The following is a 27,866-nucleotide window of genomic DNA, read 5'->3' as shown; positions in this document are numbered from 1 at the left end:
CTCGTTAGCTCGCCACAGGGATCGAGCTCTTTAGCGAATGTTCCTTCTCATCGTTCTTTCATGCAAACCATGCTGGCTAGCATCCCTCTTGAATCAGCAGTCAGAGTCTGTGTGAACAAGGCAGGTTGGTCCCTGAGCAACAGTTAGCTTTAGGTCACTGTTAGTACTTAGGGCTGGCCAAGGTTTTATTCATGAGCTATAAATACGGCTTTCTCCCATTAAAAAGTAGCAGAGGATAATCCTGATCAGGGAATGTCTGACTTCGATGAGAGAGAGGGAGGGAGGGAGGGAGGGAGGGAGGGAGGGAGAGAGAGAGAGAGAGAGAGAGAGAGAGAGAGAGAGAGAGAGAGAGAGAGAGAGAGAGAGAGACCGAGACCATTTATTTCAGGAGTAGAGAAAATGCCCACATATGGGGCCTCTGAAGAGCCTGTAAGCGTATTCATAGGAGTCTACCACTGTCTCACTTAAATCTTCAGTACCGTGTGTGTGTGTGTGTGTGTGTGTGTGTGTGTGTGTGTGTGTGTGAGTTAGTTAGTTAGTTAGTTAGTTAGTTAGTTAGTTAGTTAGAGACAGAGTCCCACTATCCAGTGCAAACAAGCCTTAAATGTAGAGGCCACTCTACCTAACAAGAGAACTTTTAAAAACGATTTTAAGATTTATTTTGATTATTTCTAATTATGCATATGTGTGCTTTGGTATGTGGGTATGAGCCACTGTGTGCAGGTATCATCTGAAGCTAGGGGGTCAGATTGCCCTGGAGTTGGAGCCAGCTGCTGGCCCCTGGGTGCTGGGAACCAGACTTGGTCCTCTGGAAGGGCAGTATATGAAGGGAACTTTTTTATGCTCTGTCTCACAAAAGTTTAAAATACTGGTATCAATTTATTTCTAGTCACGTGGCTGGTCTCTTCCACACCTGGTATTTTGGAACAGGCTTCTGTATCTAGGCTCTAGTATGCCTACCCCATGCAGAGTGAAACACAAAGCTTTCAAGGGCTGGAAGCCATTTGACAGTGTCCAGGGCACTCTGCACTCAGAGCAGGGAGGGGTTCATCCCATGGAAGTGAAAACAGGTACCTCACTTGGGGTAAGGAGATCAAAACAGTGATAGTAGCACTAAGAACAGTCAAATGCATTCACAGCCCTTATCAGAAACAGTCATAGAAAAAGCTGTTAGCATATATTAGCATAAAACTGGGAATTGAGAGGACCAAAGGAAGTTTAGAAGGACCAACAAAGGCCTCTTGTAGATGATGACATTTGGCTTAACCCTTGAGTAAGAACCCTGTCCACTCATAGAAACACTCTAGGAGAGAACTCAGAGTCTGGACAGGAGGTGATTGTGGTTATAGCCCAGTGAGCCCAATGAGCAAGGGGACGGTGCAGAAGAATGTCATCGGTCAGGGGATGAATTTTGGCATTTTTCCTAAATGTCCTAACAAGTCAAGGGAGAATTTCAAACTATGGAGTAAGGTGACAGATTAATAGTGATACAGATCACTATTAGTGTTATGTAAATAAAAAATTTAGAGAGGAAATATGAAGATAGCTCAAAAAGTCATTAAAACAAAAGTAGCAACATTCATAGAGTCTGCTTCAAGTCTTCACTTCTGTGTGCATTCCTCTATTGGTAGACCATGCCCCTTTTCAGAGGTGAGAAAATCGAGTCCCAGAGAGATCAAGTAACCAGTCCTGGACGAGGGGATAGAAATGAGATTAAAGAAATCTAATCTGGAGAAACCCAGCAAGTGTTGGCTCAAGTGTTGGGGGTGGGGTGAGGGCTGAGGGGATTCTATGGTGACTTCTAGTTATTCTGTTTCCTTCTTGATTGTTGTTAACAAAGATGAGGGCGTTGCACATAGCCCATGCTTAACACAAGACAAGAATGAGTTTTCTGGAAGCTGCTGGGACTGTTTCTACTTTGTAGCAAGAACAATTCAGAGCATGTCAATGTGTCTTTGTCTTTGTGGCAGACCTCTCAAGGCCAGTTTTTAAACCACTTTGTTTCTTCCCTGAGAAGTTGCAGGGCAGGAAATCAAGATGAGGCACCCCATCTGAGTGACCAACAGCAAAGGAAGCTCCTCTGGTTCTGCCCTGATATCTGGGGGTGTGGGACCCCCAGAAACTCCAGTCCACTTGGTTGGAGTGCTTGGTGGGAGGGAGGAGCAACTGCGGAGAAGGAATTTTTTGAAATCTATATCCTATAGAATTTTAGATCCAAAACATTCTGATGACTTCAGTTTAAATCACTTCAAAACATCTTCCTGTCTTTTTAAATTAGACTTTAGGGGCCATACGACAGCCACCATGTGTCCTCCTTTTCACAAGGGCAGTTGTGTCAGGAGAAACGAATGCACTAGAATAGAATACCTCTCTTTTTTTTTTGGATTTTCCAGACAGGGTTTCTCCGTAGCTTTTTAGTTCCTGTCCTGGAACTAGCTCTTGTAGACCAGGCTGGCCTCGAACTCACAGAGATCCGCCTGCCTCTGCTTCCCAAGAGCTGGGATTAAAGGCATACGCCACCACCGCCCGGCTAGAATACCTCTCTTATTTCATGTTTTCAGAATCCTGCCTTTTAAACACTCACCTGGTCACAAAGCCCTATACCTCACAGTGTCCCTCCCTCATTCCAAAGCTCCCAGCCACAGTAATGCTGCAAAGAAGTGGCTTCTAGTGGCTCCTAGGCCAGACCTAGGTAACGGGCCCCCCATACTCCATATTACAGTGGATGTTGGACTGGGCAGACTCATAACCCTGGCTGGGCCTGAGTATTTTCAGGGCTGGTCAGTCCACCAGCTCTCTCTTGTCCTCACCACCAGGGTGAGCTCTCCAGCATTGCCCTCGCTAGTTCATGCCTCATAGCAATGAGCAAGGGGTGGGGCAGTTCTCCTGCTTTGACACCCTCAAGGTCCCTTCTCCCACACCTATACCTTCAGGGCCAGCTCTCCTGTGTTGCCCAGACATGGCACAGGGGACACCCTCCTGAATGCTACAGCTGATGAGGGGCAGGGCCAGCTCTCTCACCCACTTCAAGTGTTGATGGGCAGAAGGGGAGGTAAGGCATATGGCAGATGAGGGATAGGAACAGCTCTCTTATGCTCACAACTTGGGGGCTGGCTCAACCATATCTCTATCAATTTGGTTGGCTCTATTTTGCTGCCCACGCAAGATGCAGGGCCTGCTCTCCTAAGTATTGCAGCTAGTGGGGACTGGGGCAGCTCTTTCACACACCTCAAGCATTGGTGGGGAGGCATCTCTTCCCCACCCCTGCCACCACATGACAGATGAGTAATTGGGACAGCTCTCCCATGCTCACAACGTCGGGCTGGCTCACCACACCCCCACCAATGAGGATGGCTCTATTGTGTGCAGCCTGCTTTGTAGGAAGGTCTATTCAGTAAGGTTGACTGGAAACTAATCTTTAAATATGGCCCCACGCCTGGCATTGCTTAAACTTGTTATAGCTGTTAGACTCATGCAAGAAAAGTATTATTTAAAATCTTGTTTCACAGATGAGAAATCAGGGCTTGTGATATTTCTTATCTTGATTCAAAGTATGATATATGTGGAGGTTCCTTAGGGTAGGAACTCAGGACTTTATTAAGGATTTTCAACTACACTGTACTCTCTCAGACTTTCCAACAGGAAGGGGTTTGGAGGAATCTATTATACTACAAACTTTGTATGAAAGGGTCAACTGTGGTTTTCATCTCAATTTCTCAGTTCCTATCATGCAGAGATTTATGAAGAATAATAATGGATGGCTAAGCGATGGACCGGGGAACATCAGATAAACTCAATGAAAGAAAGATGGTTGAATGGATTATATGATACACTTTCCGCCAACTTTTAGGCAAATGATGGTAGGCTTCATTTCTGTGTCTTGCACTAATTTCCATATCCAGTGTTACAGCCTTTTTATTGTTTGAACTTAGTGAATGGCTGAGTTGAGCTCTTTGTTTTTGCTTAGGAGCCATGTAAAAATGGGGTTCACATGGAGCCTTTTATCCTCCTCTCTGTCTAGAGCCCAGCTCCAAGTAGACTGCCAAGACATTGTCCTGATTACTTTAGCTTTCCCTGAAGACATGTTCTTCTCCTGGCTCTGTTTTTGTGGACTCATTGCTCTATGACTGACTGCACCGTGAAATTAGTCATCAAGCATTTGCTGTCCATTCTGAATTTATAATAGAAGCCAAAACAGCGAACTTTTGCCGGAGTCCTGGAGGTCCTTCTTCGTATGTTCTTGCCATTGATTCTCCAGGCTTTTCTTCTAGTTCTTGTCTCCTGTGACTGATTCCTTTCAATCTGTGGAGTAACCTGTGGGCAACTACTCAAGCAGGCTTGCCGCAATTCTGCAGAAATCCTAGCCTCCTCCTTCTTCACATCATGTCCTCCTGGCTCCTGCTTTTCAAACATGATCCATTTTATTAATTAGGTAATTCAGTAATTATCAGACCCAAGTATGTGCCAGCCATTGTTTAGCCTCTGCCCACATGCAGAATAATTTTTTCAGTTGGGGAAAGACAAATGGGCCCATAATGACAGGCTGCAACACAGTGTCAAATGTATCAACATCAGCTTTCCCGCCTCTAGCTCAGGTTCCTCACCCAAGATACTAAGCTCATATATGTAGAGAAAGGAGGCTTCCTGTCCCTAACTGTCCCTATTATCGCTGTGTATTTAACTCCTTTACTGTTCAGATGGTGAGGTTCCCAAGTATAGGCACCTTGCAATACTCACCTTCATGTTCTGGAACAGGAGGTGCTAAGTGGAAAAATGCGATGACGCAACATTATCTTCCCTTACCTGGGATGTCCGAAACGATGCCATGTGCTTCTGAGCATTGACGCGGTGCCCCCGAGCTTTCAGGTTTAGAGCATTTCTGATTTTGAATGATCAGATTAAGGATACCCAACTGGCAAAATGTATGCAAATATTCAAACCATGGAAAACCCAAATAGTTCTGTCCCCATGGTTTTCTGATAGGATGTACTGGGTCCTTGTTGCTGTGGAGACCAGAAAGTGATGCGCTTGTCAACTGGCAGTCGTCAGCGTGCCAAATACTATATGAACCCAGTGTGACACAAGGTGCCACATGATCCCATAGCAGCAGAGATCTAAAGGTCAGAAAAGAATTTCTAGATTATGTCCATGATTTATAGGCAGAAAGTAACATTTAATGGTATGTAGGCATAGGTGGGGAGGAGAACTGCTAGGAAAAGGGTGTTAGAGAAGCACAAAGGTGGGACCTGGTGTAGAGAGGAGCTGGCCATACAGCAGCCATCTGAGGCTCAGGCGCTGCCCTTCAGAACCTTGAAGCTAGCAGCAAACATGCTGTCCTTGCAAAGTAGAAAGGAGACCTACGTGGTTAAAGCTTGGCAACCAGAGTGAGGACAGAACCCCAGAGATGTGCCCAAGGATGAGATGAGATGGGGAGTTTAACATTGTATGTGTACATGTGTGTATGCACATGTGTGTGTGGGGACCAGATGTCAATGACACATGTGTTCCTCAGTTGCGCTCCACCTTACTTTTTGAGCCAGGGTTGCATGAGTTCTAATTGGTCTTAACAATAAAAATCCAGAGTCAGATATTATGGGGTGAAAGCTGAAAGTTCAGAGAAGCAGAGCAGCTGGTCACTAGTTCTCACCTCTACGAAATCCTCAGACTGAATGGGGTATCCTCTCTACAAGTCCGCAGACTGAATGCACAGAGAGAATGCTAAGACTGACTGCACTGAGCTCCTGTCTCCTTCCACCTTATACTCCTCTCTCCTCCCTAGTGCTGGGATTAAAGGTGTGGGATCCCAAGTGTTGGGATCACCTTTGTGTGAGCTCTGTTTCTCTTTTAGACAGATTCAATATAGTGTAGCCCAGGGTGGCCTTGAACTCACAGAGATCCATCTGCCTCTGTCTCCCAGGTACTGGGATTAAAAGTGTGTGCTACCACTGCCTGGCTTTTATGGCTATCTAGTGACTAGCTCTGTACTCTGATCTTCAAGCTAGATCACAAACAAAATATCACTACAAGGGTGTCTCATTGAAGCTGCAGCTTACTATTCTGCTAGCTTGGCTGGCCTGCAAGCCCCAGGGATCCTGTTTCTGCTTCCATAGTGCTGGGATTGCAGGCACTTTCTGCCTGCCACGCCTGGCTTTTTTATGAGTGCTGGTGTTGTGAACTCGGGTCCTCCTTTTTGTGCTCCAAGCACTTTACAAGATGAACCACTCTCCTAGTTCACTAGGATTGTTTCATCATTGTTTTTTTTTTCTTTTATAGAAACTAGGAAGCCTTTAAAGAATCATAGGAATGCATCTAGATTATATTTCTACATTATTCTAGGTGCTATGTGGAGAGGGGATTGTGGGAGGGTAAAAAATTATAGCATTAGTAGGTTTCTCCAGAGAATGGAGTTTGAGAAGAGGCATTGGTGATACTGCAGGCAGAGCAGTCCCATGTTTAAAGAGTACGGAGGCAGTCAATAGGCTGTGGGAATGGTAGGTACCTGATGTGATTAGAATGGGTAGCAGTAGGGTGTGCATGGGCTGGGCTGTTGCATGTAATAGCTGTTCAATGAATGTTGACTTAATAGTAAACTCGCATCTTCTTCAGCTGAGACTCGATTGCACCCAGACTATACTTACCATTCTCTGGGGTTTTTTTTTCCTGTGTTAGTCTCACCTTATAAGATCACTATAAGTAAGGAGAGAGAGTCAGTGGAAATCTCTTCTGAGACATTTTAACATCAACTGGTTTGTACTTAAGACCCTCCCATCCACTTCCTGAGTGCTGAGATTGCTGGCCTGGACCACCACATCCAGGACCCTGTCTCGAAAATCCTAAGGAAAAAAAAAGTTCTTCCCTAGGCTGGAGATGTGACTTTGTCAATAAAGCACTTGCCACTTGAGAGTGTTCCCAGAGCCCCCACAAAAGCCAGCTGCAATAGTTGTTCCCACAGTCCTGCCGTTCCTTCAGCAAGGTGGGATGTGGAGACAGGAGAACCCCCAGAAGCTTGTGGGCTAGGTAATCTGGGAGGCACAGTGCCCAACAAGAGACCATAAAGGAAATAAAAGCATGGATTTTAGAATTCTTGGACTCTATGTATTAGCTATGTAATGTCAGAAAATTTTCCTATCCCCGAAACTTCCATTTTACTCCTCGCATAGGGTTTAGTGAAATCCCATCCTACCTTGTAGGGTTGTTGTAACAGTGGGATAAAAATCTATCATCCTGACCAGTGGAGTTAAGTGTATATAAACAGAGCAGTGTGTGACTAGCTTGACACAGCAGGGTGGGCGCCACTAAAGCCCCATACTGCAGGCAATGGGAGGTCCAGAATCTGACTCCTGATTACAGCCTGCCGCTCACTCAGAGGGTGGCCTTGATTCCTCTAAGACATGTGGGGTTAGATATATGGCGCCGCACAGGGGCATACACCCTGAAATATGGACCGCAGATACAGTTTGTCTGAGTGATTGATCGCCTAGGTCGTGCAGCCGTGTTCTGTTTACTCTGCTGATTGATCGCCTAGGACTCGCAGCCCTGTGTTCTGTTCACTCTGCTGAAGCTGCCATTGCTTGACTGAGGGTCTGCTTGAGCACTGCACAAGGTCAAAAGGAGTGCATTCGGAAGGTCACTTACAGACCATCACTGAATGTACTGCACCTCTGTAATGACCGGTCCAGCCATGTTTCATGGGTGTTAACGGCAAACATGAGGATGGCTTGGTGTCGTGAACCTCCCATGCAGATGGCTTACCGAAGACTCAGCTTGCCTGGCAATTGGCTTGGCCTCAAACTCTTTGAAAACTATTATTCAAAAGCCCCTCATAAGCTAAGTTCCCTCCACAGGCTCGTCATCAACCAGTGCTTCTTGGTTTTCGTTCTCCAGGTTTCCCCTTGCTTCTAGAAAGACTTGTAGTAAAGAGGAAAATCAGATGAGCCAATCAGGCAGTCTGGCTTCGAGACCCAGGTCCTTATGTCACAGCAGTCTAGGCCTAGGTATCCTTATCTGCAAAATGCCCCATGGTGCTCCTGGGAGAGTTAAATTAGGTAACAGTACAAAACTTACATGAATACAGTTTATGCCAAAAGAAAGAGCCAGGTGCTGTGATCTCAGCTACTCTGGACACTGAAGCAGGCAGATCATTTGAGTCTAGGAATTTGATAGCACCCTGGGAAATATCTTGTCTTAAACAGAACGTGAATAATGTGTATGACTTGACTGGATGAGAACTGCAGGGTTCCCCAGCTTTTGTATCTGCAGCAGATAAACCATTCTCTCCTTATAGCTTGGATAACTGTCTGGTCAGTCCCTGGGGGTCCTCGTTGCTCTAGATCTTAATAGCACCCTTTCCCCCCTCTTAACCCTAACCCTGCAACCACTCCCAAGTCCTCCCCCTGTACTCCCTCCCAAATTCATGGCATCTTTTTCTTTCAGTGTTATTGTTGCACATGCGTGAATATAGAAATAAAACCTCTGCTGCTGGCATACATGGAAGGAATGTTGTATACATAATAAATAAATCTAAAAAAAATTTTAAAAAAATAGAACCTCTGAGTCCATTTAGTTTTGTTTGTATGTTTAAGATTTCAGGGCTGACCATTCCTACTGAATAATCTTTGGGAGCTCACCCCTGGGAGGGACTAGCCCTCCCTCTCTCAGCAGCCTTTAGTCTAGAGACAAGCTCTGTAAGGTATCCCCATCCCATGTTAGCAAGTCTATTGGCATTGTCCTGCTCAGGTCTGGGCTAGGCAGCCGTATTGTCCAGGTATCAGGGGTATAACTTCATTGTAATTTCTAGGGAATACAATCTCACAGCAGATACACTGCGCCTCTGGCTCATACAATCTTCCTGCTCCGTCTTCCATGAAGTTCCCTGAGCCTGAGAGGTGCAGAATCTGTGTTGTAGATGCAGCTCCTGGGGCCGAGCACCCCATCGGTGTTCTCTATGTTTTGACAAGTCATGTTTTTGATTTTCTGTAATGACCGCCATTGTGAAGAGAAGCTCCTTTGATGAGGGGCGAGTGCTATATTTACACCTGGAAATTTCCAGCTAGCAAGCCCAGATGAGAGAGAACACACAGTGTTTCTTTGTCTGGGTCTGGGTTACCTTACCCAGTGTGATCTTTTCTCCTTCTGCCTAATAACCTACGTGCTTCATGACTTCATTTATATGGACAGCTGAATAGTACTCCATTGTGTATATGTGCTGTATTGTCATCATCCGTTTGTCAGTTGACAGACACTTAGGTTGTTTCCACTCTCCAGCTATTGTGACTAGAGCACAGAACAGCCATTGAACGTGACTGAGCACGTATTTGTGGAGTAGGATTCCAAGGAGTGGCAGAGGGGGGTCATTTGGTAGATTCATTTATAGCTTTTAAAGAATACTCCACACGTATTTACAGAGTAGTGACTACACCAGTTTTCAATCCCAGCAACACTAAATGAGGGTTCCGCTTCCCCCATATTCCCTGTTGGTTGTTTTGTTGATTTGTTTTTCAATTCTGACTAGGGTAAAAGGAATCTCAATGTTGGGTTATTTGTTTTATATCTAGTTTTTTGAGTTCCTTCTATATTTTGGATAATAGCCTTCCATAAAATGTATAGTTGATAAAAATCTTTTTCCATTTTTAAGATGTCACTCTGTGTGAAGGATGGTGTCCTTCTCTGTGCAGAAGCTTTTTGGTTTCAGGAGGTTGTATTTGTTAATTGTTGATCTTAGTGCCTGTGCTAACGGTGTTCTGTTCTTTTCCTGTGTCAGTGAGTTCAAGAATATTCCCCACTTTTTCTTCTTTGGTTCAATGTATCTGAATTTATATTGAGGTCTTTGATCCATTTGGAGTTGAGTTTTGTATATACAATGATAAATGTGGATCAGTTTGCTTTCTTCTACATGTAGTCATCCAGTTTGGCCAGCACTGTTTATTGAAGATGCTGTTTTTCAGTGTATATTTCTGACTTCTTTTTTTAAAAAAATTATATGGCCATAGTGTATGGATTTGTATCTGGGTCTTCAGTTAGATTCATGAACTTGTCTGTTTTTGTTCTTATACCATGCTCTTTTTATTACTATAATGTTGAGTACATTTTGAGGTCGGGGATGGTGATACCCCCAGCAGGCCTTTTATTATTCAGAATTGTTTTAGCCATCCTGGATTTTCTGTGCCAGTATGAAGTTGACAATTGTCCTTTCAAGAACTGTGAAGAATTGTGTTGGAATTTTGATGGGGATTGCATTAAATCTGTAGATTGCTTTTGGTGGGATGGCCATTTTTACTGTGTTTACCATACAAGACTTTTCCTTGCTTGATTTGAGTTACCCCAAGACATTTTATAAGATTTAGGGCTATTATGAAAGGCATTGCTTTCCTATTTTCTTTCTCAGTCTGTCATGATTTTTGTGAGTTAAATACTTTCAGCAAAGTAGCTGAACAAAAAATTATCAGCTGTAGGAGTTTAATGATGGAATTTTAGGGTCACTTTTGTATACCATCATACAAATAAATATAAAAATTCAAATAAAAATAAAAGTACTTTTACATTCTCCTGTCCGATTTGTATCCCCTTGGTCTCTTTTAGTTGTCTTATTGTTCTAGCTAAGTCTTCAAATACTATACTGAGTAGGTATAAAGAAAGTGGAAAACCTTGTCTTGTTTCTGATTTTAGCGGAATTTCTTTGAATTTCCCGCCATTTAAGTTGATGTCACCTATTGGCTTACTGCAAACTGTTTTAATTATGTTTAGGTATGTCCCTTGTATCCCTTTATCAGGAAGGAGTATTATATTTTGCCAAAGGCATTTTCTGCATCTAAATGAGGTGGTCGTGTGGTATTTTTGTCTTTAAGTTGGTTTATACGATGGATTATATTTATAATTTTATATATGTTAAAGCATCCCTTCATTTCTGGGATGAAGCCAACTTGATCATGGTGGATGATCTTTCTGATGAGTTCTTGGATTCCATTGAATACAAGTATTGAGAATTTTTGCACCTATGTTTATAAAAGAAATTGGCCTGTAATTCTTTCTTTTTGTTGTCTTTATGGGGTTTGGGTATCAGGGTAACTGGCCTCATAAAATGAATTGGGCAATGTTCATTCTGTGTCTATTTTATGGAATTATTTGAGGAGTATTGGTATTAACTCTTCTTTGAAAGTTTGATAGAATTCTGCACTAAAACCATCTGGCCTATTTTTGGTTTTGGTTAGGAGACTTTTAATGACTGCTTCTATTTCACTAGAGATTATAAGTCTGTTTAAATGGCTTATCTGGTCTTGATTTAACTTTTGTAAGTGGTATATATGGAGAAAATTATTCATTTCTTTCAGATTTCCAATTCGTTGGAGTACAGGTTTTTAAAGTGTGTCCTTCTGATTCTCTGAATTTCCTCAGTGTGTTTTTGTTATGCCCCCCTTTCATTTATACTTTTGTCAATTTAGATCTCTCTGTCTTTCAATTTTCCATGGGATTTGCCATTTGTATAGATTTTTCTCAAAGAACCAACTCTTTGTTTCATTGATTCTTTGATTTTTTTCATTTTATTGATTATCAGTTGAGCCTTTGTGTCCCAGTATGTGACCAGTTTTGGAGGAAGTGCCATGAGGTGTCGAGGTGTATTCTTGTAAATGCACCATAGATGTCTGTTGGGTCATTTTGGTTGTAGCATCAGCTCCAGCATTTTTCTGAGAAGTTTTGTTTGGATGGCCTGTCTGTGGATGAGAATGGGGTTTTCAAATTTCCCACCATCAGTGTGTGAGAGTCAGTTTGTTATCTAAGCTGTCATAGTGTTTCTTTATAAACTTGAATGCCCTTCTGTTCGATTCACAGATGTTAAGAATTGCAATGTCCTCTTGGGTTACTTTCCTTTGATGAATATGTAATATCCTTCCCTTTCTCTCCTGATTAGTTTTGGTTTGAAGTCTATTTTCTCAAATATTAAAATGTCTACAACAACTTGCTTCTTAGGTCCATTTGTTTGGAATATCTCTTTCCATCCTTTTATTCCTAGGTGATGTTTATTCTTGATGTTAAGATGTGCTTCTTGGATGCAACAGAAGGATGGATCCTGTTTTCCAATCCATACTATTAGTCTGCGCTTTTTATTGAAAAATTGAGACCACTTGTTTTTACCTAATAGTTACTATTATTCATTTAATTTCTCCAAATACTCCCAGCATACTTTTGTAAATTTACTTGCCCTATTGGCCACCTCTTCTGACTGTTCTGTGATGGCTCACATTCTTCTGTAGTTTTCAGGTTTTGACAGCAAGCTTCTTCTAAGTGTGGATTGTTTCCTTTGGAAGCTTAGATGCCATGAACATGGAAACATTCTATCCAGGTACACCAGATCTGCTTTACAGTGCAGTGCAAGCTCACCTCTCCCTCCTAAGGGAGCAAGAGAGAGTTTACTATGAACCACATATGGATGAGTGCGGCCTTAGGGATGTGGGTGTGAGTTGCTCCAAATGGTATTTCTCCTCGAGGAATCAGTTACATGAAACTTTTATAGACCTAAAACAAAGAAAAGTCAAAGATGAATACATTTGCCATGTATGTTGAGGGGGCCACTGTGGGTGAAAGCAAAGCAAGGAAGTCTCTGCCATAGGGATCAGATGTTACATGTTGGCAGTGTTAGGTTTGGGGGCAGTAGACGTGACATTAGATCAGATATAGAAGAGGCTTATACATGACTTAGGAGAGAGCTATGGGGCTGGTAAGGGAACTCCACAGTACAGGTCCTTGCCTAGAAGCCTGACCCCAAGAGTTTGAGCCCTGAGTCCCTCATGGTGGAAGGAGAGAACCAGTTCCTGTAAGTTGTCATTTGATGGCCACCCGTATGGTGTGACCTATGTGTTTTCTCTAACACACAAACAAAATTAAATATAATTCTTAAAATTAAAAAGAAATTTAGATGGGCAGTAGTGGCTCACACCTTTAATTCCAGTACCACAACGGCAGGGGCAGGCAGATCTCTTGATTTCGAGGACAGCCTGTTCTACAGAGCAAGTTCCAGGACAGCCAGGGCTATGAAGAGAAATCCAGGCTGGGGGAAAAATTAAGAGACATCCAAGAACTTTGGATTTCAATCTGCTGTATCCCAGCTCCCCACAACCACAGCGCTAACTAATCCACATGCAGTCTTCCAAGGCAGACACAGTAGGAGACCTCTGGTTCATATAAGGAGGATCCATTTCAAGTTCCAGGGTCAGGGTCAAATCACTGCTGCACAGAGGTTGAATGACCCCATACCTGTCCTCAGTGCTGGGTTTTGAGCTTCTGGTTTCTTCTGGCCAAGTAGTACAGCTCTGCAGCCACAGAGAGAAAGCTTTCTTGCTCATTCCCTTAGACCCCGTCATAGGTCAGGCAGTAGCTGTCACTGTAGGCCTTCTGCTGGCAGCACACTTCTGGCTTTCCAGGGAGAAGTACCTCAGCTTGACCCTCAGACTTTGACATTAGCCCGCTGCCTGGCGCGAGGACTCTCTTTATCTGACCTTAGACTTCCTGGGAGTCTCAACAGCTCTCACCTAAGTTTCTCATTGTGAGTTTCCTCACTGCGTAAATGCTGTGCTCTCTCTGTAATACTTTGTGTGACTGCATTTCATTGTGAATCCCTGTACTTCGGGGCAGGCACGGACCTTCCACGTGTTCATAAGGCACTAGACAGGCCCTGTGCAATTGCTCTAATGATGAAAAACATACAAAGAGCTTTTAAATGTGTTTGGAGATGTGTTATTTTTTATTTTTTCCTTTTATTGAAAACAGATTTTTTTTCTCACGTGACATATCCTGATTCTAGTTTCTCTTCCCTCTACTCTTCCCATTTCTCCCCTGTTCCCATCCACCTCCTTTCTGTCTCTCGTTGGAAAACAAACATTCTTCTAAGGGATAATAGTATGGTAAGGTAAAACATAAACTAACCCATCGGAATAGGACAAAGAAAAAAAGCCAAAGAAAGGGCACAAGAAACAGAGACCCACTTGTTCACACACGCAGGAGTCCCAGAGAAACACTAAACTAGAAGTCATAGTAAAAAGAGTGATATATATATATATGTATATGTATATATATAAATCTCCCCTATGTATATTATATATGTAACAAAAATAATAGGATAATTTTTTAAAAATAGCCCTGACATGGCATTGTGAGAGAAGGAACCTCCGAAGATGCCCTGTTTTCTGTTGGCCAACTACTGCTGGGCATGGGGCCTACACTTAAGAGTAGTTTATCTACCCAGTGAGACTCCCTTGGATAAGATAAAATTTTCATTTGCAAATAGTTATCAGCTAGAGATAGCTTCTGGCTTAGAGATTGGGGAAATTATGAGATCTCTCCATTTCTTTTAATGTAGTTACTTAGTGCTATTGAGCTTGCATCTTAGAAGCACCTTCATTGTGTCCCATGAATTTGGGTACGCTATGTATTCATTTTCATTCAATTCTAGAAAGTCTGTAATTTCTTTCTTAATTTCTATCTTGACCCATTTTTTTAAATTCAGTAGTGAGCTGTGCAGTTTCCATGAGTGTGTAAGCTTCCTGTTAATTTCATTGTTGATGTCCAGCTTTAGTCCACGGTGGTCAGACAGGATGCAGGGTATTATTTCAATTGTCTTGTATCTACTGAGACCGAGCGTGTGGTCTGTTTTGGAGCAAGTTCCATGAGGTGCAGAGAAGAAGGTGTGTTCTTTTGTGTTTGATAAAATCGTCTGTAAATATTTGTTAGGTCCATTTGGTTTATATGCCAGTTAGCTCTAGCGTTTCTCTGTGTGGTGCTTGTCTAGATGGTCTGTCTGTTGGTGAGAGTGGGGCATTGAAGTCTCTCACTAACAGTGTGTGAGAGCCAATTTGTGATTTAAGTAGTAGTGTTTCTTTATGAACTTGGGTGCCCTTGGGTTTGATGCATCAATGTTAAGAATTGCAATGTGCGCTTGGATTTTTCCATTGATGGGTATATAGTGTCCTTCCCTATCTCTTCTGATTAGTTTTGATTTGAAGTTTATCAGATATTAAAATGGTTACACCAGCTTGCTTTTTAGGCTTAGAATATCTTTCCATTTATTTACCCTAAGGTGATGTTTATTCTTGATGTTAAGGTTTTTGTGGTTGGTTTTTTTTTTTTTTCTTTTGGCTAGAGCAGAAGGATGGATCCTGTTTTCTTGTCCATACTGTGAGTTTGCATCTTTTTATTGGGAATTGAGGCCATTGACATTGAGAGATTTCAATGAACTGTGTGTGTGTGTGTGTGTGTGTGTGTGTTTCCTTTCTTTTGATTTGTTGGTCTGAGACTATTCTTTGTGTGTTCTCAGCTGTGGCTAACCTCTTTAGGTTGGAGTTTTCCTTCTAGCACCTTCCATAGAACTGGATTTATAGATAGATATTGCTTAAATTTGGCTTTCATCATGGAATGTCTTATTTTTCCATCAGTGTGTTTGAAATGTGTTTAAAAGTTTTGTAGGGTATAGAAGTCTGGGTTGGCATCTGTGGTCTCTCAGAGTCTGCAAGACATCTGTCCAGGCCTTTTTGGCTTTTAGAGTCTACACTGAGAAGTCAGGTGTAATATGTATATGTGTGTATATATATATATATTATATGTAAGATGTATATGTTATATGTAAATTTAATTTATATATTAGCCTTTTTCTCTGCAGCTTTTATATTCTTTCTTTGTTCTATACATTTAGTGTTTTGATTATTATGTACCATGGAAATTTTTATTTTTGGTCCAATACTGGATGCTCTGTAAGCTTCTTATACCTTCATAGACATCTCTTTCTTTGGGTTAGGGAAATTTTCTTCTATGATTTGATTGAAAATATTTTCTGGATTTTTGTCCTGTGCTGTTTCTCCTTCCTATTATTCTTAGGTTTGATCTCTTCACAGTGTCCCAGATTTCCTGGATGTTTTGTGACAGAAATTTTTTAGATTTAACATTTTCTTTGACAGAGGTATTCGTTTCTTTTATTGTTTCTTCAATGCCTGAGATTTTTCTCTTCTATCTATTGTTTTCTGTCAGTGAGGCTTGCCTCTGAGGTTCCTATTCGAGGTTCTAAATTTTAAATTTTTCATTTCCAGATTTCCCTCTGTTTTCTTTGTTGTTTCTACTTTCATTTGCAGGTCTTGAACTGTTTTATTTTATTCTTTTCTTTCTACCATTTGTCTTTTCACAGATTTCCTTAAGAGATTCAGTCTCTTTAAGGACCTCTATCACATTCATAAAGGCTATTTTAATGTCTTTGTCTTATCCTTCAGTCTTGTTACAATACTTGGGAACTACTGTGGTAGGGTTGCTGGCCTAGTGGAGACATATTGTCCTGGCTGTTATTGTTTTTTTATGCTGGCTTCTAGGCATCTGAGTTTGGGAAGATTGTCACTCTAGGTGCTGTTATCAGGTCTTGTGTTTGTTGGGTGAGTATTTTGTTCCTTGGTCTCTGTTGCCATCTCTGGTTCTTAGGAGGGTATGGTGGCTGTGGTTTCTGGTAGGAAATTTTTCTGGCATCCTGGTAGATGTGCCCTCTGGTGGGAGAGTTCTAGGTAAAATATGCTCAGGTATTGGGAGTTGACTCTTAGGAATGAGGAGGACACTAAGAAGGGGTGCTGAGGTGATCCACAGGAAAGAGGGTAGGAGGATATTCCATCACAATCCGCTTAGTCCGCTGGGAATGGGAGCAGGGAGGGAAGAGAGACTGCATCAGGTGGCTGCTACAGAGCTGGGGATAAGATTTGGAGCAGAGGTGGGGAGGTAAAGACCTGCCATTAGCCTGCCTGCTTCCCTGGCCGGAGTCAAGAAATGTGTTAGTTCAAGTAACCTTTTCCTCTTCCATCCTTTTCAGGACCGAGTTGGAAGAACCACATAATTATGACACAACAATTTTGTATCTGAGTCAATCTAGCAACTCCATTAACCCGTGCCCGTGTGCTGTGGGAGAAACTAGTGATGGTAAGTCTGCTAAGCCAATTAATAGTCTAACCCTGTGAGGAGTGAAAATGTGTCGAGATGGCATTTTCCCTGTAGCTAATGATATGTTAAGATGTTCGCATCCGTTCTGCTCTGCCACCGTAGTTCCTCTTTCTCTCTCCCATATCTCGTCTCTTAGCAATATATTTCAGTCCAGCTGGGCATCAGCACTGGTCCAGACTCCTGATAAATAACTCCTACTCTGGACCTCCTCCTTTCTGCCATTTCTTTTCATCTCCGGTCATCTTAACTGCTTTGCCCTTTGTAGGTGTGAAGAAGGAAAAGCCAAGACACTGTGATCCAATTTTTCTCACTTCTCTTAAGGAAATCTCGCCTCGCTAATCATAGCATCCATGAAGTTACTCAGTGTGCAGAGGAAGAGATGACATGCCAAGAGAATTAGACTTTGTGTTCCATCTAATTAAGAAAGAGGGCTTGATAAAGTAGCGCCTCAGTCCAGAGCTAAATTTTCCAGTCTCTGACAATGCTCAGCATGCTTTATGCAAAGGACACTCCCAGCGAAAAGGAACAAGAAGCAGAGACTCAGCATTACTGAGTGTCTTTGTTCTGCAGACAGCATCATCCAGTTCTCTGCAGAAGCTATAAACATTAGTGCTACAGTAACTACCAGGCTTACAGAGCCAGCACTATGGATTGTATCTCTCTGCCCGGTCCTCTGTGCGGATACCTGAGGATTGAAAGCTTCCACCCCCCACAGCAAGCAACAGGAGACTGAAGATTAGAGACGTTGAGCTGTGCATGGTGACCCGAGTACTGCGTGGCAGAACAGTAGTGCAGAACAGGCTCAGCCTGTCTGGGACACTCCACGCCCCTTCCCATAAACCTAGGCTACATCTCACTCGGGGGTAGCTTATCTCCATTGTAAGGAGGCTCCAGACGGTCTTCTGGCTCAATAGTCGCTGTATAGACAAGAGGACTTAGGTTCTAGGAAATAAGTCGCTATTCTGGAATATATTCTTAGGAAGTTTGTGACATAAAATATGAAGACATATTGACATTTCTGTAGCAGGCATTTTCTTTTGGTCCACCAAACAGCTCCCAAGTCACAACACAAAGACTTATTAGTTAGGAATGCTCAGCCTAGCTTATGCTCATTTCTGACTCCTTTAAATTAATTTCTCTTTGTCTACCTTTTGCCTTAGGGCTTTTTACTTTCTGTGTATCTTGCTTTCACTACTTCTCATGTCTCCTGGCTGGCGGTTGCCAGGCTGACCCTGGGTGTCTCCCTCATTCCCGCCTCTCTTCTCTCATTCTTCCCCCAGGCCTAGATTTCTCCTCCTCTTTATTCTCTCTGTCTGCCGGCCCCACCTATCCTTTCATTGCCTAGCTACTGGCTGTTGAGCTCTTTATTAGACCAATCAGGTGCCTTAGGCAGACAAGGTGAAGCAAATGCAACCCATCTTTATAAAATTAAACAAATGCATCACAAACAAAAGCAATATACCTTTACATAATTAAAATAATATTCCACAACAAATTTTTCTCTGCTTTCCAGAAGTGGAAAGTTGAATAACTACTAGAAAATTCCATTGGGCAAAGTCTATTATCAGTGATGGCTGATTTAGGCATGGGATAGATAGAAGTTCTGCAACCGATTATTAATGTCTGCCATAGGTATAGGATTTTGCTGTTGTCGTTTGCTTTTTCATTGCCTACCCCACTACAGTGGAATCCTAAAGTCTAAGAAGTCAGACAGTTGTCCTTGTCCTTTTGCCCTAATAAAGATCACCTGTTGTCCCATTCTGTCCCTTGAAACAAACCTAGTAGCTGGGGTGCTTGGCTCAGACAGTGTCCACCATTACAGAGCTCAATCTCGTCGCAGGCGTCAGGCTGTTCTGGAAATTACACAATTGTCCACAGAGGTCATCAAGAACAGGGCTCTTGTGACTGTGCCTCTTTCTGGTGCCAGGGTATTCTAGAGGGGTCTTGGAGAGCCTTGGGGACACCCTCAGAACATGACGTTTTAAGCTAGGAAGGTGTTTCTCTTGTGTGGCCTTGGGCAAGCTTCTTCAGAGTACGAGTTTCCACATTGGTACAGTTTGAATGTTGGTAAAGGAAAGGGAAATTAATAAATGTAAAGGAATTATATTGCCTACACTTTAAAGATGTTTTACTGCTTTATATTATTAATTATTTAGTATCAGTGACAGTCATCTAACCTCCTGATGTAAAAGACAGACTTGTCTAAGATCCCATGGGATGTCGTACACAGAGACATAGAAGTCTCCAGGCCACAAACCTCTGCTTTTGGAAAGTGGCTGAGGAAACTCTGTGGGAGTTTTCTGTTTTTCTGCCACCCTGGTAAAGCCGTGTCAGAGGAGGAAAGTTACAGACTCCTGAGTAGAAAATGAACAAGGACTCCAAAGCTGTGGGTCAAATCTTGTTCCAATTCCTAGTCCCTGCTGATTCTTTTGGAGTATAGCCCAATCTCCCTTTCTTTTGAGATTGTAATCACATCATTTCTCCCTCCCCTTTCCTCCCTTTGAACCCTCTCATCTGCCCCTTCTTGGTCTTTTTCAAACCTTGTATTATTTTTTAAAAAGTAAAAGTATCTATTTATTTTACATCCCAGCTGCAGTGTCCCCTCTCTTCTCCCCTCCCAGCCCCTCCCCCACCCGTCCTCTGTTCTTACGCTCCCTCCGTTTCTGTTAGGAAAGGGCAGGTCTCCCATGAGTATCAACAAAACATAAGCCCGTGTTCTTACCATGCGTAAGTTCAGATCTTGAATTTCCTAATGGAGACCCTCCACCTGGACATGGCAAGGGTATCTTTAGGTGAATGTGTGCGATGTTTGCCTACTTGTCGGAGCAAGCATCCTCAGGGAATCTGCAAGCCCTGGTTTTGCAGTTTCTCAGAATCACATGCCCTGATATTCTCCATGTTGGTTGAGGGGGAACAGGTGGGATCATAATCTGTTAATTCTATGAAGAGCACAGACAGATACATGAAAGAGAAGACTGTCTTTTTAAAGAGTGGGAAGAAGGCAGTACTCAGAATTGGTATAGCGGAAAATTGAATCATAAAGAGATTTAAATTTTCTTGATTTTTTTTTACTTTGTGTTTTGCCTACATGTATGTCTATGTACCATGTGTGTGCTTGGTGCCCAAGGAGGTCAGAAGATTTTTGGGAACTGGAGTTGCTGGTATTTCGAGCCATCACGTGGGTGCTAGGACTTGAACCTAGGTCCTCTGCAAGAACAAGTGCTCTAAACTGCTAAATCATCTCTCAAGCCCAATAAACAGATTCTTTTTTTTTTAAAAAAAAAAAAGGGGGATTATATTAAACAAAAAATAAAATAAGGGGTAAATGTCCCTAAAGATGACCATCTGCATTTACCTAAACAGAACTACATTATTAACTATGCATGTAGTCTTTTAGATCTAAGAAACCCTAATTTTAAGGAAGAATTAGGACTACATTTATTTTATAAGTAAATTATATGTTTACATTAAGAGCTGAGCAAGGAGGCGGTTTTTGGACAGTTTCAGGACAACAGAAGAAACACAGCAGAAGCCCCGCCCGCTCCATGCTTCCACCAACAGTTTAAAACTTTCATAGATGTTTGCTAAGCAAAAAGCATGTGAGAAGCAATTTCTGAAAAATTTGACCCTTTTCTTACAATGTCCTGTATCCTGAAGACAGCATGTTTAGTTGCTATCTGGGAGGTACTGCTGGGCTAGCTTCACAGATGAGCAGCCCAAGGCTCGTGGGAATTCATCTGAATCCCCCAAGGAGAAAATGGTGTTGGGTCCACGGGCGTGGTGCAAAGATGGGGACAGACCACCAAAGTCTATTACACCAGAAGCAAACTTTATTCCAGGAAAAAAATTAAAAATTAAAAAAAAAAATCTCCAAGGGGCAGAAAAAGCTAAAAAGCTTAGCTGCTAGCTGAGACCACAGCTGGAGATGGACTTGGAAGGTTGTGGCAATGGGCTGTTTCCAAACTCCTTTTTATAGCAAGAAGCAAGCATTAGGCATGAACAAAAAAGTTTTTGCAATCTTGAGGTAAAAGTCTGATACAAATTGCCTTTTTTTTTTTTTTTTACAATTTCCATCAACAGGGCTTTTTGGTTTTGGTTTTGGGTTTTTTGTTTGTTTTGGTTTTTTTGTTGGTTTTTTTTTTTTTTTTTTTAAACTAGTATTTGTGTTTTAGGTCATTGTTTTCTTCTGGCACTTTCTGATGGTCTTCACCAAAGCTCTACACTCCCCTGATACTGCCAGTTTTGTGTAGCAGAGAAGGGTATGAGACAATGCACAAAAAGTCAGGTACATCCCATCATTTAAAAGTCAACTCGGCTCCCATCAATTGCTGGTCATGAGTGGCCAAGGGGGTATCTAAAAGCTGACTCCCAGTTTGCAGAGGGACTCCCAGTTGTTTGCAGACGGCCTCCCAATTTGCAGAGGGACCCCCAATTTGCTGAGGGACTCCCAGTTTGCAGAGGGACTCCCAGTTTGCAGAGGGACTCCCAGTTGTTTGCGGAGGGCCTCCCAGTTTGCAGAGAGACTCCCAGTTGTTTGCAGAGGGACTCCTCCCAGTTTGCAGAGGGACCCCCAGTTTGCAGAGAGACTCCCAGTTCTTTGCAGAGGGACTCCTCCCAGTTTGCAGAGGGACTCTCAGTTTGCAGAGGGCCGCTTCAGCCTTGCAGACAGAGCTCTGGGTTGTAAAGCAGAGTAACCCGCTGTCAACAGTTCGTCTTCAAACTGCTGAGAAAGCTCTGGCCGTCTGTTCTCGTTCTCTGAGGCTCACAGCTTGATGTCTTTATTTCTACGTTCTTATTTCTGGAATCTACATTTCTATATTCTTATTCTCGGACTCTTCAGTGGGAGGATTCAAATTTGATGCCAATTCTTGCCACTACTTATATTTGTTAATAATTGAGGAAGTCATGATTTCATTCAGTAACACTCTCAGAACCATCAGGAAAGTGAGGAGATTTGTATGTCCTCTAGGGCTCCTCTTTCAGACTGTTGTTTAGGAAACAAAGCCCTTGGGCAGGAGATGGCATTTATCTCATGAGTTAGACCAGGGTTCCTGTTAGTCCATCCTGCCAGCCCTGCCCCCCCCCACCTTCCAGAGCTGTCTCCTGGGTGCTACCACTGATTTTCAATGGTTTCTTTTAAGCAGGATGTAGACATCTATATATTAAACCAGGAAACTTAAGATATGGTTTCTTATGCTTTCAAAATAGGCCATAAATTTCACCCTGAAAATCCCCCGCAGAACTCAAACCTTGACCTTATAATTTTCCTACCCATGCCCAGCAGGTCATAGATCGATACTCTGAAGCGTGAGAAAACGAGACTCTGCGATCATGTGAACTGTGTTAATCCTGAATATTGCAGGAAATGGGAGGACCAACTGACTTGAAATATCTTTTGTTTATTTTAGCCACTTACGAAGTTGAAATTGAAGAATTTCAAAAGGTATGGCTTCTCCTGTCCTTACTGGTGTGTGACTAAGTGTAGCACACTCCCGCATGACGAGCGCTCCCTATGTGCAGCAGGGTTTTTCTAAGCTCCAGTGGTCAGCATTTAGTACAGAGTTAGAAGGTGTGTACTGCGGTGGGCAGAGATGATAAGAGTGGGCACCACTGCACTCGGTGGGCACATTTTGTATTTAGGTGGGCGAGCAGAGTCTGATTTCATCTCTTCTGATGACTTGGCTACAGGGCTGTGTGAACACAGTTCATGCTCTTACGAGATACTGCTGGATCCTTGCAGAAGGCCTGCCTGGTTGCCTCTCATCAGACTGGCTCAAGGCTGTTTTCTGTGGTTGTTGTCCTTTCTGACAATTACCTTGTCTGCCCCCTGCTGGCACGTTGGTGTCTAGCACGGAGCCCTTACTTTGATCAGAAATTACGTAACATTCATTCCCCAGGTATACCCTGGGAGTCAGTACCCCTGCTTCAACTATAAATGGTGACTCAAGGGCTCAGAGCTATTTAATAGCCAGTAATTGACATTCAAAAATATTGAAAAGGATCCATCTGACTTGTTTACTGGTGCTGATCTGCTAGAATTCTGGGAGGAACCACTAGTCACTGAACAAAGACCTGCAGGGCTCTCCACTAAGGGCTAGCAGTCTATGCTTCGCCTAAGAGGCAGCCTTTCAGATTTTTGTATTCTGTTTTCTTCAGGGTTCTTGGCTAAATTCCAAACAATTAATGACCTCAGATGTGGGGCCAGTGACTAAGGGGAAAGGGGATTGTGCTATGTTGTGATCACTGGGGTGTAATCTTTAACAGAATTAAATCTCTGCCATGTAAGAGTAGAATTTTGATCAGAGAGCGTGTAGTTAGGGCACAATCCGAGCAAGACTCACATACTGTCCTTTGGCAACTGCCATTGCCCGGATACCACACGCTGTACATCCCGAAGTTCTCCTTCGGGGCATGCCTAGAAAGAGATGCAGAGAAAGCTGCCCAAGCCTTCCATGTGTGGTAACTTACACGCACTGCCCCTTCAGAAGTGTTGGCTTCTTTTCTGCCTGAGCTTCAGCCCCGCACGCAAGAGTTCATGGAACTCTCTGTGGCCGCTGTCTGCTTGTGCTGTGTCCTGAGAACGCACTTCCCACTGATCAAGTCCCCTGATGATTTACACCCAACAACAGAGCCTGCGTTGGGTGAACTCACAAAAGTGACTGTTTTCCTCTTCGTTTCCAGCCTTGGAGGAGTTTTCTCCATCCAGAACCGAAGTAAGTTTTCTCTCAGCGAAAGCATAGTCTAGCCACCTATGACTCATGATTAAACTCATTTTCTTGCTATGAACTGGCCGTATTCCCAGTGCATGAACTGGTTCTATTTGCCTGGGAACTTGTAAGGGACCCAGTGCAAAGCAGGTTCTCAGTGACCCTGTCTGGCCTTGTCTTGTCATCTTAGCCCATACTGTCCTCATGCAGCAAACTCTAGTTGACAAAGCAAAGAGGAGTAACTGAAGAGCCATCCTATAGACAACTTGTGGCAATCCAAAACAGATGGGCAAAGTGTTGGGGATCAGGAGACAACATGGCTACCCCAGAGCCTCATCAGTGGAGGACTCTTGAGTACTGTGACTTAGACAAAAGAGATCTTGGATTTGTTAGCAATGTAAGATGCAAATGACAGGCTTGGAAAGATCAGCAGATAATAAAAAGAAGAAAGTGATCAAATAAGTTGGTGAGCTGCGTGAGATTGTGAGAGTCTACACCCAAACAGACATTGAGAGAAGGAACAAAGAGAGATGGAATTAGAAAGGAAGAAGCATGGTGGATCACCCGAGGACCTAGACTGCATCGTACATGTGTTAGAGAACCAAATGAGTTTAAGCATGAATTAATACTTACTCTGGTTGGAACAAGCAGACATGCATATAAGCTGTCTGTCTGGTTGATGTAGTCCCAGATCCTCATCTTAAAGAAAGATTCACTTTTCTCAGTCATCTCATTAGGACTGGGCCAATCTACCACCTATAGGTAAGACCTTACTTTTCCTTGGTATCATTCTGTTTTAGCCCTAGACCTCAAGACAAAGAAAACAGAATGAAGGAAAAGGAACCATCTGAATTCAAACCTTCAGAGCCAAAGGATTCACATCCTAACCATCCTTCTAAGGTATCAGTGTCAGAGGGTACATGGTGGAGTTCAGATATTGATCTTTCTTAAATACAATCCTGATGAGTGTTTTCCACTGCTTCTCTTTACAAAGCTAAGGAATAAAACCCAAACTCCTTGCCATGTCGACAAGACCATTCATGAACCAGCCCCACCCCATTTGTCTTTTGAGTCGTGTCTTCAGTCTTCCCTCTTCTATGTCTTCGTTCAGCTCAGCTCTTGTTCCGTCTTCCACACGACTCCTTCCGTACTCTTAGGTCACTAGCACGCCTCCAAACAGCCCATCATTTGCTCATTCGGGTTAGTCTGTCAGATATTCCTGTCCCCTCCTTCAATCTCCTACCTACGTTTTTTAAGATAGAGCTTGAGGAATTCTACTTTTGGAAATTTTCCCACACTCAATCTCCCAATGGAAAGGAGAAATCTCTCCATCCTCTGTTTCCATGGCTGCAAACACTTCCATAAGTAATGTCATATTACACCCTAATTCCTTGTTTACCATGACCTGGTAATTGCCTGCTTCCAGAGATTTTCACACTGTCCTGCATTCAGTATTGGTCTCATAGATGAGGAAATGCGGACTTGAGAAGGACCACAAGGTAGTGGATAGAAAGACAAATGTCAGGGAAACTGGAGGGAAGGAGAGATACCCAGAAGCCCCCTTAGAGATGATGAGAACAGGGATATAGGGCTAAGCTCTCTCTCAGTGGAATACTAATAATGAGACCATCATCAGTTCTTTGAGCTGCCTAGATTCTTTATTAAGGGTACCAGTGATATTTCTTCTCACATAATGCCATAATGGTTGAGATGGAAGAAAGAGCCTGACTGGGAGTTGACACTCTCTGTGCCAGGCACTCATTGGCTCTTCAAAAACAAATGAAGGGTATGGTATATACTCCGATAAGATGTAGGGTCTGGTAAGATGGTGCTGGACAACCTGTAATAATTAAGAGTTGTTCTCACCGAGGACCACATTCTGAAGACCAGAATGCACGAGCCAGGAAGTGACTTGGCAACCAGCCCCAGCAGTGCTCTCCCTGTTGCATGTGTTTAGGTAGGTGCATTTGAAGGGACACCAGGAAAGGTCCAGATGGCTGGAGTCCATGAGGACAGAAGGAACATTCCGGCTGGCAACCAGGAAGCCATGGCTGACATCCCTCGGAACAGGCTCTTTCCCGAGGACGTGATGCCGATAAGGCACTCCCAAGACAAGGGTGAGTTGCGTTTCTCCTGAAATCTCTTTGCTACCAAATTGTTTTAAAGGGGAGCATGGCCGAGATCATAATTGATTTACAGATATATAATAGACATTCATTATGTACCTAGTAACTGGACTCTAAGGACTGTCTTCCCCAGAGCAGTGGGAAGAGCTGTAGATTTAGAGTCAAATGGCTCACGTTCAAGTCTGCTCAACTGTGAACTTAACCATTGGGTGGTCAGTTTGCTTTCCAGTAGTGCAGTTTCTCCATTAAAAAAGGAATTTGAGCATGGGCCTCACAGGAGTTAGGAGGGCCAGTTCCGACAGCATGTCATGTGACACATGTCATGTGACAGTCTTGTTCTTCTCTTGTCTACCTACTGACCCTGCTCCCGCCATTAGCAGACTGATGTCACACAGCATCACAACGTGACTTAGTTCACCTTAGTCAGGACCCCTGATTACAAACAAGGATTAAATCATACCTGGTTAAATCACTACTTAAAGCAGGCTCACTTGGCAGAAACTCAAGGCATGCCTGGATCTGGGGACACAGATAATATCACAAAGACAACATATCCTGAGTTCTCTCTGAGGCACCTCTGTTTTTCCAGGCAGAGTCAGTTCCTGTAAAGTCAAGCTGGCAGCAAGCAATGATAGGGTTACAAACTATTCTATGATAAGCCCCAAAGGAAAACCAGTAATTTTTATCTTTCCAAAGATTAAAGACATGAGTCTTACATTGTCTTTGATTGAGCCACTTGCCAACACCAATTAAAAACCTATGATGATCTAATTGGATCAGGCTATGTCATATTCCCACTGAGCTAGGAGTGGGTAGAGTCATTTCTACCAAACAACTCACTGTTTGTCTTAACTACTTTTCTGTTGCTGTAAAAAATACCATGACCAAGACAACTTAGAGAAGAAAGAGTTATAGAGGGCTTGCAGTTCCATAGGGTTAGAATTCATGACCCTCGTGGAAGGAAACATGGCAGCAGTCAGGTAGGCATGGTACCAGAGCAGCTGAGCACTCGTGTCTTATCCATAAGCATGAAGCATGTGAGGATGAGTTCATTGGAGATGATATGAGCTTTTTTTAAATTTTGGGGTCATTTTACTATTTTATTGAGCCTCAAAGTCTCAGAACTCATACTAATAGACACGATAGAAGTAGCTATAGGTCAAGTAGGAATTAGGTCATATTTATATTAACTAAACCATGGATTACCATCAAAAGGATTCAATGTCCTAATTTTAAAAACACACAAAGACACATACACAGACACCACAGACACAGAAACACACACATTCAGTGCATCATGAAGCTTTCTGCTAGTTTTCTCTTTTTAGCCTTGGAGACAGAGCTGAACACTTGTGCTCTCAAGATACTTGCCTCCTTAGTAAATTGTCAGTTCTACACACACCGGCAAGACATTGAATTGATAAAATACATTCAATTCACTGTTTAAATAATTTGATCATCTTGCCATCATTCTAGAACAACTCTTTAGTATGTGGTAAAGTGGGACTCAGAAGAACTTTTGCTGAGAAGAGAGGTTGATGTGCATAGGAAGGACAAATTTGGTTGGGGGGCGTCAGATTATGCCCTAGCATGAAAGCGTGAAGTGTGCGTACACACATTAATATGCTAATTGACACTAAATTTAGACACAGAATAATTACAACTGCTATATTTTGAATCTGATAAAAGTTCATTGTTTCAGTTTAAGAAGTTTTGGAACGGAAGTGTTTTAGTCAACTCTATCTGCCAAGGCTCAAGCAAAAGAATAGTCAAAAGTCGCAGTGGGTGTAGGAGACCTTATCTCATAGAGTTGAGTTAAAGTGAAGCTGGAAATTACCCTCAGGGACCTGAATGTCCTGGGCACATGTTTTACTGCTGAGCTGTGCTCCTAGCCACTCACTCTAAAGCTTTAAGATGGTTATCAGTTAGGACACACACATCGTGTTCCATTTCATTCCAAGTAGAGCCCCCAGGCATGGGATAGAATGGTGTGGTGTTCTCATTTTCCTAATGGTCTGTTTTAGTCTCAAAATGTATGGCTGTGACATCACAGAAGGCATCATGGCCTCAGTTACTT

General features: G+C 42.8%; 1 protein-coding gene across 1 annotated transcript in view; it reads left to right on the top strand.

The window, feature by feature from the left end:
• Positions 1-27,866, top strand: part of Fyb2 (FYN binding protein 2) — a 99,758-nt gene that overhangs the window by 48,469 nt on the left and 23,423 nt on the right. Inside the window, exons 5-9 of the mRNA XM_057784689.1 lie at positions 16,829-16,935; positions 22,365-22,399; positions 23,638-23,669; positions 24,464-24,563; positions 25,621-25,780. Of these exons, the coding sequence (XP_057640672.1) occupies positions 16,829-16,935; positions 22,365-22,399; positions 23,638-23,669; positions 24,464-24,563; positions 25,621-25,780 (434 nt within the window). The remainder of the gene's footprint in view (positions 1-16,828; positions 16,936-22,364; positions 22,400-23,637; positions 23,670-24,463; positions 24,564-25,620; positions 25,781-27,866) is intronic.

This window comes from Chionomys nivalis, chromosome 11 (genome assembly GCF_950005125.1).
Source record: "Chionomys nivalis chromosome 11, mChiNiv1.1, whole genome shotgun sequence".
Taxonomy (NCBI): domain Eukaryota; kingdom Metazoa; phylum Chordata; class Mammalia; order Rodentia; family Cricetidae; genus Chionomys; species Chionomys nivalis.
The sequence above is the reverse complement of the archived record's forward strand: the minus strand, read 5'-3'. Positions and strand labels throughout refer to the sequence as shown.